Source organism: Cyprinus carpio, chromosome A7, assembly GCF_018340385.1.
Source record: "Cyprinus carpio isolate SPL01 chromosome A7, ASM1834038v1, whole genome shotgun sequence".
NCBI lineage: Eukaryota > Metazoa > Chordata > Actinopteri > Cypriniformes > Cyprinidae > Cyprinus > Cyprinus carpio.
This window is the reverse complement of record NC_056578.1, coordinates 8196589-8209714: the sequence shown is the minus strand read 5'-3', so window position 1 is coordinate 8209714 and position 13126 is coordinate 8196589. Positions and strand designations below refer to the sequence as shown.

Sequence of the window (13126 nt, the reverse complement as noted above, 5' to 3'; positions counted from 1 at the left end):
GTACAGATTGGTTCAGGCAGCTTCGAAAATAACAGAATCAATGGTGCAAACTCCTTCAGTTATGAGACTGAAGAATTCAAGTTCTGCTGGAAAGCAACTCTAAAATATTTTAATTATCAGGCTCAAGTTTTGAGTGCATTTAAGAGTCTTTCCATCATTACAGTAGGCAAACTCATCACTTCATAATCACATTGCTTGTTTGACAGTGTCGCCCTCTCATGGTAGACAGCAGTATTATACACACACACACACACACACACACACACACACACACACACAGAGAGAGAGAGAGAGAGAGAGAGAGAGAGCACAGGTGCAGGATTTCCAGTCTGTTACTGCCATCTGCTGACCATCAACTGTAATGCTCCACATCCTCTTTCACTTAAAAAGACACACTGGCTATGTTCAGAATAGCATGCTACCATAATACCGTTATGTAATATGTATATTGTGCACAGTGGGCACATGTTCCATAAATATAAAATACCCAAATGACCCAAGCAGGTCTATAATAAAGCTATCTGTTTGCATTCCCACTTGTTTAAATAGCACAGAATTGTCTCAAAGTACATGATTTGAGATTTTTACTCAAGGGACCACTAAGAGCCAATCACCTGAGCTGTAAATGTCATGTGACTAATCACTTGCCTTTGCAATGCATTGTTTCACATATTTTATCCCAGCTCACAAAAATATGCTCTAATAATGTTGTGTTAATGTTCCATTAAGTAATGAAAACGTTATTTCGGGAATGTTCACTGAATGTCCAGATGCTTAAATGCTTAACAAAAAATTAGATATTTTGAGGAATGTTGGTAACCAAACAGTTTCAGGTCCCATTGACCTCCACAGTATTTTTGTCCATACTATGAGAGTCAATGGGACCTGAAACCATTTGGATACCAAGCTTTTTCAAAACGTGAAAGCTACACCTAGCTTTCTCCAGGTCTTGACTGGCTAATTAGATATTTTATTAGGTAATACAATGACATTCAAACATATTTAAATGGGACTTAAGTGTTCAAATACTTTTTGGGCCTCTGTAAATTGTACCCAGTGCCTGTAAAAACAACATCAAAAACATGCTCTTTGGATTCTTTAAAACATGCCTACCTCAGTTTCACATTCTTATTCTCATACTGTTCTTACTGTCATCCTGTGGTGCTACAGAGACAGTAAAGAGAGAACTGGGCCTCTGCTGTACAGTACATAGACGGTGATGGTCTTCAACTGTAAGACTGTGTGTGTGTGTGCGTGTGTGTGTGTGTGTGTGTGTGTGTGTGTGTGTGTGTGTGTGTGTGTGTGTCAGAGGAAATGAGCCCCACCTTAAAGAGGGGGAGGGAGAGAAAGAGAGAGACAGAGAGCCAAGAGGAAGACATTTGTACTTTGGCTGCCCTGCTAAAGGAACACCCCTCTCTCTGCCCTCCCACGCCAACACCACTTTCAGCATGTAGTATTTTTAAACAGTAACTGCACACACACACACACACACACACACACACTCACACACATACATGTACACGTGCATATGCTGATAAAGCCACTGTACTGCTGCCTGAGGTCTGTACCCAGCTAACAATGGTCCCGACATACTGTATACCTACAATTACTATTAAATTAAATTAAAATCGAATAAATTCAGACATATTAAAAATCGATTCAATAAAGATTCAGTAAAGTACATTTAAAAAAAATATATATACAGACCTCATAAAATAGACAATAAATCAACTCATTTGTATTAGATATTTATATAAGATATATTTAGAATACAATAATGCAATAAATAATATGATACATGGAAAATATATATAATTTCATTTAATTAAAATATTTATTACATTATATATGCATAAAAAATAAAAATTAAAATTTATATATATATATATATATATATATAGATAGATAGATAGATAGATAGATAGATAGATATAGTTGTCTTGCTCCATTTCATCATTATTTTTCAAATTTCTGAGGCTTTCTGGATGTCTCTCTCTCACTCTCTCACTCTCTCTCTCTCTCTCTATTGAAACATCTATTGTTTCATTATTTCTTAAATCCCTCCCTGGTCTAGCTTGTACTATTCCTGACAACATTTTGAAACGTTATACTTCTTTTGTTATTCCCTCGCTTATAATAATCTTTATTTCACTTTGGAAAAGGCATCTGCTAAATTAATAAATGTAAATGTAAAAGTGTAAACCCTGGCCAGTAGCAAAACATTATGTGTGATGTTCTGACCTCAAATCCGTCGGAGACTTTGGGATCAACTTAAACACACTCACACTTCCTCTCGCACCTGCCATAACACTCTGTGCGCATGTGTGTGAATGTACGGCCCATGCTGGAATACTGCAGCCTGTGTGTGTGTGTGTGTGTGTGTGTGTGTGTGTGTGTGTGTGTGTGTGTGTGTGTGTGTGTGTGTGTGTGTGTAGCAGCTCCTCTGAGGTTTTAGCTAACAGATGTTAGTTTTCCATCAAGAACCATTTCTTTCTTGTCTATTGCACAATTGAGCCCTGTGTGAGTAAACACATTATTTATCTGTTTGTTCAGCATGCTGCCCGTCAGAGAGGGATGAGATCATTCTCTGGGAATGTTCCCATAGGATGCTCATAGTGCTGCTTTATATTAGCAAATGGGAAGGTACAAAGATGGATTACAACACAAATGCAGCCAAGGCTATTTTTTTTTCTCTCTGTTCCTTAATCTGTTCATTGTTTCACATTGAATTAGATAGAAGCTGCTGTGTGATGTTTGATTATTATTATTATTATTATTTATTTTATTTTTTTTTAATCATTGGTGCAAAAATCTAAATGCAAGGAAAAATGCATGAAACAACATTATGAACTATATTTTAAAATTTTCCAAAGAAACATCTTCTAATAAAAATTTAAAATTGTTAGTGCAATCCTTTTGAAAAATCATTGCGCTCATTTCTGAAGAAGTTGCATAATTTGAGCTTTTTGTATTTTTTATTATGATTTGGTGCTCAATTGTATAAATTATAATTGGGGCTCAGATCATCATATTATAATGATTTCTGAAGGATCATGTGACACTGAAGACTGGAGAAATGATGCTGAAAATTCAGCTTTGTGTCAGGAATACATTTTAAAACATTCAAATAGAAAACTTATTTTAAATGGTAATAATATTTCACAATATTACTGTTTTAGTGTATTGTTTATCAAATAAATACAGCTTTAGGCAGACACCTTTCAAAAACATTTTAAAAAATGTTATAAGTTTTATATTTTATTTAAAGCAATGATTTGTTTAAATGGTTTTAGTTTTAGGAACCGATAAAATCCCTGGTTCAAGATGCAGACAACCTCTGAGTTTCCTCCACTCATCATCTAAAAAAAAACAAACACACCTAATCAGACATCTGCATTTGGCATCATGCAGCACGTCTGGCCCATAGCAGGGAAATAACTTTGTTCCCAGGCTTCATTAGTCAATGAGGCCATACAGACAATGTCAGGAAAGGTTTCTCTGCTGTCATCCTCCCAAGTGCAGAGGCTTTATTAGGACAGTGAGGAACCGCCCCATCTAACCTTTGGTCCTGCAGGAGAGACAATAACAGGCCCTGGGCAGGGTCTGCCAGCTTTTGGAGAGAATAAAAAGGTTTGGCTGTACTGATTGACTGAGAATTGTGTACAAACACAAAGCCGTAAGAGCGAGCTACTGTAAGACAAGCGATGAAGAAATATAATGCTGAGGAACAGAGCAGTTGGTATTCAAATGTGTGAAAAGGGCAGTGTGAAAAGATCAGCCAAAGGGGAAGGATGAGGAGTATTTCAGGGTGGTTTCTGCTGAATATTCAGATCGGGCAGATGTACAGATAACAGATGGCACAGGACAATGTATCCTCCCCACACCATCCACACATTCTGTAATTAATCAGGAATAATTGCTCCTACTATTACAGTTTGTAATCATAAATATATTTTCACACTGAATCTCCAAATTAATGTAGAAACAATATAAAGACAGTATATTTTAAATATTTATTTCATGGCATATTTTTACTATGCATGAAGTCAAGTATTACCAAAACCAATATTGAAGCCTTTAATAAATGTTTTTTTTTTTTTTTTTTTTTGCCATTCAAAAGTAATGCCATCATTTTAATAGACGTAAACAGTTACAGAATATTAAAAATATATATATAACATTTTAAGTGACTTAAGCGATCTTCAGCTAAACCCATTATAATATTAGTCGCCTAGCTGTTGCATATGTGTATATAATATAATTTTGTTTCTTTGTCTGTCAGTATTAGCTCTGTCTGTTTGAATGAGAGCTGCCAGTTACTTTTTTCCCCAGTAAGTTTATTTTGCACATTCATTTTCACAATAAATAAGAAAATTACTAGTTAATCATTTGGCATCAATATTTCTATTTTAGGATCAATCCTCTCGATACAATACCAGTATGGTGAGTATTTATACATTGTTTCATTCCTGAATGAAACAGCTTTGAGTTCTGTCTTATATTGTGCCAGCTTGAAACTGAATATGAATCACCTGTGAATGTATTCTCTGTTACTAAGCCACTATGTAAATATTTAGATATATGACCTTTAAGCAGTTATTAGCAAAACATTTCTATATTTACCAACTGTGATGCAGATTCAGTAAAATGCTGAAAAGGAAAGGTGACCTGCCCTTTGCAAACGTTGGCACAATGACCCAGCTGTGAGCAGAGGGACATCTGATACCATTGGTATCAAATCACACAACACTGACGTTTGGCGTCGGTTTCCAAGAGACATCACTTCTGACCAAGAGCACAGCTGTTGTTTGACACACTAAACCTAAACCAACCTATATGGTAACTGAGTTTTTATCAAGAATATAGTCTGTATTTCAGTTCACATGCTTAAGTCTTCAACCTCTAATCTACTAAAATTTGTATTTTGTAACTTCTATATTGGCAGATTTAAGCCAATTTAAACAAAACAAGTAGAAAAAGTTCAAATATTTAGGCCTAAATTTAAGATTTAAGATTTTATTTGAACTGCATAAAAAATGAACAAATCCATGACACTCTAGCTTAGACCAAAACGAAACTTGCCAGGTGTGAGTTTATATTAGTGAATTTAAATTTAAGTATTACATGCCAAAGGCACGAAAAATACCTCTACATTTATTCATTTAACAGATGCTTTTATCCAAAGCAACTCAAATTGTGTTGCACTGTTATTATTTTCTAGTGATCGGTGAGTTTTGCCAGGCCCAGCACCACTCACACCTAGTGCATGATGTATTTATCTAAATTGGCAATACTGACTGCTTCTGTGCATATAAAATTTAAGCTTTCAGTAAAGCTTTCAGACTTTGCCTTTTCCAAGTAAACATCACACAAAATTCACATCACATATTCCACAAGACAACAACATTATTCCAAATACCCAAATCCCCTGCATGTCTGCCTGCTTTTGAGGGTGAGGTGTTTACACTGATAATAATGAATCTGAAACAGGACACTGAGAGACTGGGGGAGAAGACAGACCCTCACAACACACGAGGAGAACCACTCGCATAATAGGCCGGGGAAGAGCTCGCACTTCTCTCCTTTTTGCAGGAAATGGGCGAAACCTGGGCTGAAATTATTCTCAGACATTTTGTGCCTTGAAGGAAATGTCTCCTGATAGAAGAGGTCATTTGGTTTCCTGTTGTGCTGCAACAATTTGATTTGTTGTTGTTGTTTTTTAGCATGAAAAGTGTATGACAGGAAGGGTCAGGGGTTTGGTAGTTACAGCAGAGAAGTAGACTGCCAAATTAACAGGATTAGTATCACAAAAACGTGTGCCAGTCACGTTTCACATCAGAGAGAGAGAGAGAGAGAGAGAAAAAAATAATTATAAATAAATAAATAAATAAATAAATAAATAAATAAATATATTATGCAAAATATATATATATGAGTTATATTGTAAATTATATATTATTTTAATACATATATAGTATATTATATCCTGCAACAAATTTTTTATTATATTTTCTTTTGCCTGTCTACTATTAATTTCTATCTGTGAAATTTTGCATTATTTTCTTAACAATCATGCACATTTTCATCCAAAATTCCCATGATGTATACATACATACTTACATATACTGTAAATGATTTATAAAAATAAACTAAATCAAGAATTGTATACATCAAGAATTTTCTAATGTACAATATTCATATCAATATAATTAAAAATTCTAAAATAGTAAAATACTTATACAGTTAGTGTCTTACAATATTTTTAACTTTAACCCATTTTAAAGGTAATTGCAGAAATATGCAAAATAATAAATAAATGTTACATTGTTACATTACAATAGTGAAAATTCGTCTTTTTGTGCTTAATTGTGATAAAAAATGTCACTAATATATTTATGAAAATAATGCAAAAATTTACACTATTTAAAATATAATTCATACCATCATGTAAATATGCATGAATATTATAAGACGATTTCTTAAAGAAAAGTTTTTTGTTTTTTTTTGTGGGGGGTGGGGGGGGATAATATGACACAGCATGTTCTTGATAGGTTCAGTGCGATTTACCCTAACATAGATTGTGGTATTTACAGTTAGGCTTTCAAAAAAAGGAAAAGACACTTCAAGATTTTCCCATTAGTAATACCTGAGATATAAAATACTTTAACACTGAAATCTGACCTGAACTCGAAAGCACTAGTGTGTCTTGCATTAATGGACTAATCAATGCTTTTCTGAACAGGAAATGTGTGGGATAAACTACTACACATAAGATGTGCGGCAGCAGAGATAAACATTCCAGACTTCAAACACACAGATGAAGGTAGCAGGAGGCTTATCGAGGACTATGATAACAACTGAACACATCAGGAACTAGTCAAAGAAGTGTCTGCGTAAAAAAAGCCCTTTAAAGGCGCCAGGATTATTAGGTTTACCACATGCATAAAAAAAAATGAAAATCTTTGACAAAATCAAATGCTTCACTAAATACGAGTTTCTTTCACAAAAATTACTGAATCAACATAGCAGATTTCCTCTTATTTCTAGTGCTCCGATCCATCATTCATGATCGATATAAAAGATTAATTTGCTCTGAGCACGTATTTTGACGTTTTGCTCATCCAGTGAAAACTTTCAGCCTCTTTCGTAGATTTAATAATCAAGTATTTTAATCTTTTGACCGAGATGTCGCATAACAGTCATGAGAAACACCGTTTTTAATTACTTGAAATAAATACTCCAGTACATGCATGATAAAAAATAAGGGCGTGGGCAAAGGGAAAAAAAAAAACACAGCACATTAAAATATAATTGTAAGTCTTGTAAATAGTGTAAAATCTATGGCACACACTCACAGCAGCTTTTACTCATTACAAATTCACACATGGAATACGAACATTATGATGCTGATGATCATACATGATGATCTACAAACTTAAAAGACATCCATTCAGCTAAACACTGAGGTAAAGACTTTCAGTTTCATTTTAAGGCTTCTGTTGTAAATACCGTTTTTGGCCATATTATATTCTCAACCAACAGAGATTTTGCAAAAGTTGTCAGTTTTAGTAAAAGCTACTTTTCCCCCAATCACGTCCAGTTTGAGAAAAACCTACAAATGTGACCTTGAGTAAAGCCGACTGCCATGAAAAGTTAATTTAGATGTATAAACACTACATTTATTCATACTACACTTTAAAATAAAGGTTCTTAATTGGCATTGAAGGTTCCGTGAAGAACCTTTAACATCAAAAAGCAGAAAAAGGTTCTTTAGGTTTTTAAAATGTTCTTTATGCTAAGAATATAATGATTCTTTTAAGAACTGTTCACTGCAAGGTTCTTTTTTGGAACCCAAAATGGTTTTTCAATCGAATCGCTACGAAAACCCTTTTTGGAACCTTTATTTTTAAGAGTGTATGTGGGGTGAAACCTGATTAGATTCTTTGGTACTTCAGAATAATGTGCCGGGGAGTTGTTTTAATTCACAGAATGAGAATTAACTGGCGGTAAAGTTCTAGGAGAGGATCGTTCCCTTAGTGCCTGAGACAGGAGTGTGCATCCGTCCGAGACGGCGCATGCAGAGTTCCGCAGCCGCTCCCGATAAACGGGCATCTGGGAGCTGCTCTCGGGATGTTGGAAAATATCCCTGAGGCCCTGGGTAAGGAGCACGCAGGCCGAAACCACGCTCATGGCGCCACCCAGAACGGCCGTCTGCACCCCTTTGCCCTCCGGGGTGATGGTGGCGACTTTGCCGAGGAACTGCGGCTCGGTGGCGAAACCCACCAAGGCGTGCACGGCCTGCACGAGAGGCCCACTGAAGAGGACGCAGCGGTTGCGGGTCAGCTCGCTGGGGCAGGCCTTGAGCTCGCGCACGCACGCCAACAGAGCCGTGGCGCTCGTGCTCATGCACTTGACGCTGGCTTTGAACTGTTCCTTGGCGAACTTGTCCTTGGATTTATCACTGGCCAGAGAAGAGGCGTCCGTGAGCATGGTGAGGTTCTTCAGGACGTTCTGTGAGACTTCCAGAAGGAGCTGCGGTGTCAGGTCAGTCAGAGCCGTCAGGCGGAGAACGTTGCACGTCTGCTCCACTTCGTGCCGACAGCGGGTGACTTTGTAGCGGTTAACCAGGCCGGGAACGGCAGCCTGCGAGCCCGGGATCTCCACGGCTGCCAGGTACGCGGCGTGCGCCGAATACTCCGTCAGCGAGACCACCAGGTCGCCCATCTCCACCAATCGGTCCCCGACCTCCACGTACTTCCCCATGTTGAGCTGGCTCTGGATATCGTGAACGATAATCGACAGCTCCTTAGTTCGGGCGATCACCGTGTCGCGACACTTCTCGAACGTCTCTGCTACAGGCATTCCGTCGGTGTTCACCACGGGCCTGGTCTCGCTGGACAGCAGGAGCAGGTCCGCCACCAGCTGCATTTTGCTCTTGCATGCGTCACAGATGTATGAAAGTCTTTTCCTTTGTTGCAAGCTGCCGCTAAGGACGTTGGTAGAAACCTCACTATCTGATTTTCCCGAGCCACTACTAGCCATAGTAGTGTGGTCGCGCTAATGTTCAAAATAAAGATCACAACATACGTTCTCTTGTGCGAACATGTGATTTATGTCATTGTCTTCAGTAAAAAAGATTCCCACACCTTTTCAGGGAGAGTGAAACTGGCCAAAGAGTCAATAACGTCCTTCAGGAAAAAGTCCACTCGGGTTTGATTTCTCAAAATAATAGGAAACTTCACTCAATGCACGAATAAGGGAAGTACTTTAGAAAAATATTAGGATATTTTTAAAAATACAACGCGGGCATACAGAGGCTGATGAGAGCTGTAATTAAATATCCCTTCAAATGAAAAACTCTGAATTGCCCAGTGTTTAAATAATCTGGTTTTAGGTGTGCATAATGAGAAAAATTAAAATAAAAACAGAATTCACAACTACCTCTGAGAAGGTAGGCTACAGTCTGATAGGTTTCACAGGTTGTCAATGTTGCTCAAACAATGCAAAGAAACCAAAACTCTTTAAAAAGAAAGAAAGAAAGAAAAAAGGCTACTGCAGTGCCATGTACAAGAAGATGCCCAGATGCAGGCAAAGTGCAGGTTGACTTCCAGAATCGCTACTTTAGCTGTGCGAAATCTGTCATTTCAGGTTTTCTTCGTGTCATTTAAATACATGCGCTGCTGCTGCTTTGATGTGATGCTGCTGCTGCTGCTGATGATGATGATGTATTGACCGTCTTGCTGACCCGCCGACCGAAGCGGAGACGCGCGGGCGCCCCGCCGCCACTGCACCATCATCCCACGACTCCTCCAATATTCATAAAAAGTTCCCGAACGACTTTCAGCCGTTTCTTTTTCGTACACAATCCAGGTTCTGCGGGCAAACACAGTTCCTTATGCATATCTATTGTCCATACGCCCTCTCCAGCAGGAAAGCAACGGATGTCCAGTGGCAGATAGTTTCGCTTTTACTTGCCATTCTTTGAAAGCTCGGCTGAAGGTTTTAAAGCCGTTTACGCGACGACAACGAACTCGGTTCGCTATTGAGAGCCTCGCGCGTCGGTTGTAGTCTCCCGCAACATCTTGCGTATCAGGAAGCGGCGGGAGGGTGTGGCTGAATAGCCTGTTAGCTTCCCTCAACCTCTTGACACTTGTATACAGTCCACAGCCATTATTCCCGGTCAGCGAGACGAAATCCCTCCTTTGAAGTCGGCAGCCGCTCAAACGATTCGCTTATTTTTCTGAGGTAACGCTAGCCGCGCGGGAAGCCGCGTTCATTCCTCGCCAGTCATCGTTTCCCGAGGCCCCGATGTGAGACTCAACTACCGGTCTGAGGGCAAAAGTTACACCCAAAGAGAAATTCCAGAGAAGTTCCTTATGTTTCCGCTTTTTGGTTGTTTAGCTTTTTTTTCTTGTTTCCGGTGTTTTTCCTTAGGTTTGCGCTTCCCTGTAAATCCAACAGGTACTCTCGCGTGTGGGTATTTACTACTTTCACAATGTTCGCATTCAGTGCGGCATAGAGCGAATTATTTTTTAGTTTAGCGGAAACGCCGGTGGCATTATTATTATTATATTTATTTATTTTAATTATTATTTTAAAACGTCGGTCTTCTTAACTGAAAATGTTTTTTTTTTTCTTGAATAAATTATATATATATATATATATATATATATAATAGTTTTTTATCCAGTTATAATTAATAATTTAAATGTTGTTTAAACCTGTATGGCAATGTATGACAATTCAAAAAATATATATAATGTATGTATATGTGTGTGTGTGTGTGTGTGTGTGTGTGTGTATACACACACACACACACACACACACACACACACACACACACATATACATACATTATATATATATATATTATTATATTATTATCATTTGTCATTATAAACTGGATAAATAAAAAAAATAAATAATAATGAAACCTATGTATATGTTGTATATATGTATATAATAATAATAAGTAAAAAAAATTAAAATTATTAATTATAACTGGATAAAATCTAAAATAAAAAATACAATAATAATAATAATAAGTAACAATAATAAATGAATAAAAGATAACTCAATACCCTTCAATAAATATATATATATATATATATATATATATATATATATAATCAGAGCAATAACATGCTTGTGTACATACTTTCAATGTCCATCAATTCCACAAAGGAGTCACCATCTAGACTCTCCAAAAAATCATAGAAGACTTTTCAAAAAAAAAAAAAAAAAAAAAAATTGTTTTTCAAAAAAAAAAAAAAAAAAAAAGGTAGGTAAGGTTTTCTGAGACAAGGCATGAGGTCATTCCCTTTATCCATTGAGTCATGCCAGAACTTCCTTCTTTTTTCCAAGACAAGCAATTACACATTTAGCTTCCAGCAAACAGAGAATTAACAACAGTCTTTCATGTTTGATGACTTTAAAATTCAGAGGACAAACATGTAATTTACACAATTTGGGATCAAGAGGGATTACTTTACCAATCATTTGACTTATAATATTCAATATTTTAACCCAGAAACAATTAAGTTTAGTGCATTCCCACATACAGTGAAATAAAGTTCCCTTGTCTTGTTTACATTTGTAACACACACATTATATTTATATTGAATTTCACACACACACACACACACACACACACACACGTACACACATACAAATATAAGAATTATATAAGAATACAAGAATTGGTAATTGTAATTAAATTAATATATTAGTAAATTTAGGTAGTAAACAGTGGGAAAATTGCAATGTATTGCTACACTATATATATCATTATATAAATAAATATTAAATAATTATTGTATAAATTAATTAGGACATAAAATAAATAAATACATTCAAGCTAAAGGGTATTTATTTATATTGTTTTGTGAAAATATATATGTATTTATTTATCTATTATTCACGTTTATTTATGAATGTATTTACTTTTAATTTGTGAAAGATTGGTGCTCAACAGGCAAATAACAAACCAAACCAATTTTTTTTTTTTTTTTGGTCAAATGTTTATTTGTTTAGCTTTCACTCATCCTCTTTCGTATTGCACTGAAGTAATGCAAGTACACATATTTGTGGCGAGGGGTCTTCATAACGCTAATGGAAATAATACTGTAGTTTAAAAAAAAATCACCCTACCGCTCGTATAAAAACACCAGACTGGACTCAAAACAGCTAATTCATCTTGGACAGGGAAACCGGATTCACTGCAAAAACTATGACGTAAATGCAGTAGAGTACTTTTCATTAGATAACAAGAGAAGCTAGGAGTGCGAAGGAGCCAATCAGAATCAACAGGGTGGGGCTGCTGCACTGAAAACCCTCCTCTATTGATATGGGAAGGGCTTTCAGCAACTTAAAGGGTCATATATGATGACAAATCTAAGTGTATTGCATTATTAGGACTTACAAACATACTATGAAGAAATTCATATAATACATTTTGGCTTATCTTTAACCCTTGATATTACATTCAACAGCAGTGTATTGCTCTACTTCATCAGTTTTAACCAACAAATGTTCTAGATATTCAATGCAGATCCCTGATGTACTTTGTTTGGTCTGATTCTTCATTAAATTCCAACAGAATAAAGCTACTGTATTACACAAAGCATGTGTGTGTAGTGTGTTAGATGTGAACTGGGGGCTGAGGCCGTGAATACTGCACAGGGCACTGTGCCATTGGGTGGGGTGTCCTGAGAGGAAACAGTTCTGATTCTGCTGAATGAGCCTCACGCTTCATATGCATCCCATGAACAAGCACTAGCCTGTGCAGAGCTGAAAAAACAAAAACATAAAACAATTATATTTTCTTTCCTCTTAATTTGTTATCAAGGGAGTTTAGTTATAATGCATGCACTTTTACAAATATTGAACATTTATTATGCGTGCATAAATAAAACAGATAAATACAATAAAAAACAGCTACAAAAATGAATAAATAAAAAGTAACATACAAACTTATATAGCTTTCTTTCTATGTAAAGTCTTACTTCAGTCAACAAAATCATACTTTTTTTATTAGTAAATTAGCATTTATGAATGTGAAATTTTAGGTAAATTAATTAAACAAGTACTTTTAATTTTATTCAGAATAATCAGTCAACCATAAGAG

The 13126-nt window shown here is 36.3% G+C and overlaps 1 protein-coding gene across 1 annotated transcript; it reads right to left on the bottom strand.

Moving 5' to 3' along the window:
* Nucleotides 1-7147: 7147 nt before the first annotated feature.
* On the bottom strand, nucleotides 7148-10531 carry LOC109093161 (talin rod domain-containing protein 1-like). Its single transcript, XM_019106880.2, has one exon. It carries the CDS (start codon nucleotides 9040-9042, stop codon nucleotides 7978-7980), a length of 1065 nt encoding a protein of 354 aa, XP_018962425.1. The 5' UTR covers nucleotides 9043-10531; the 3' UTR covers nucleotides 7148-7977.
* Nucleotides 10532-13126: the final 2595 nt, after the last annotated feature.

What these genes read in the sequence shown, in the direction of transcription:
- LOC109093161 (XM_019106880.2), bottom strand. Translation starts at nt 9,042, where the DNA reads ATGGCTAGTAGTGGCTCGGGAAAATCAGATAGTGAGGTTTCTACCAAC.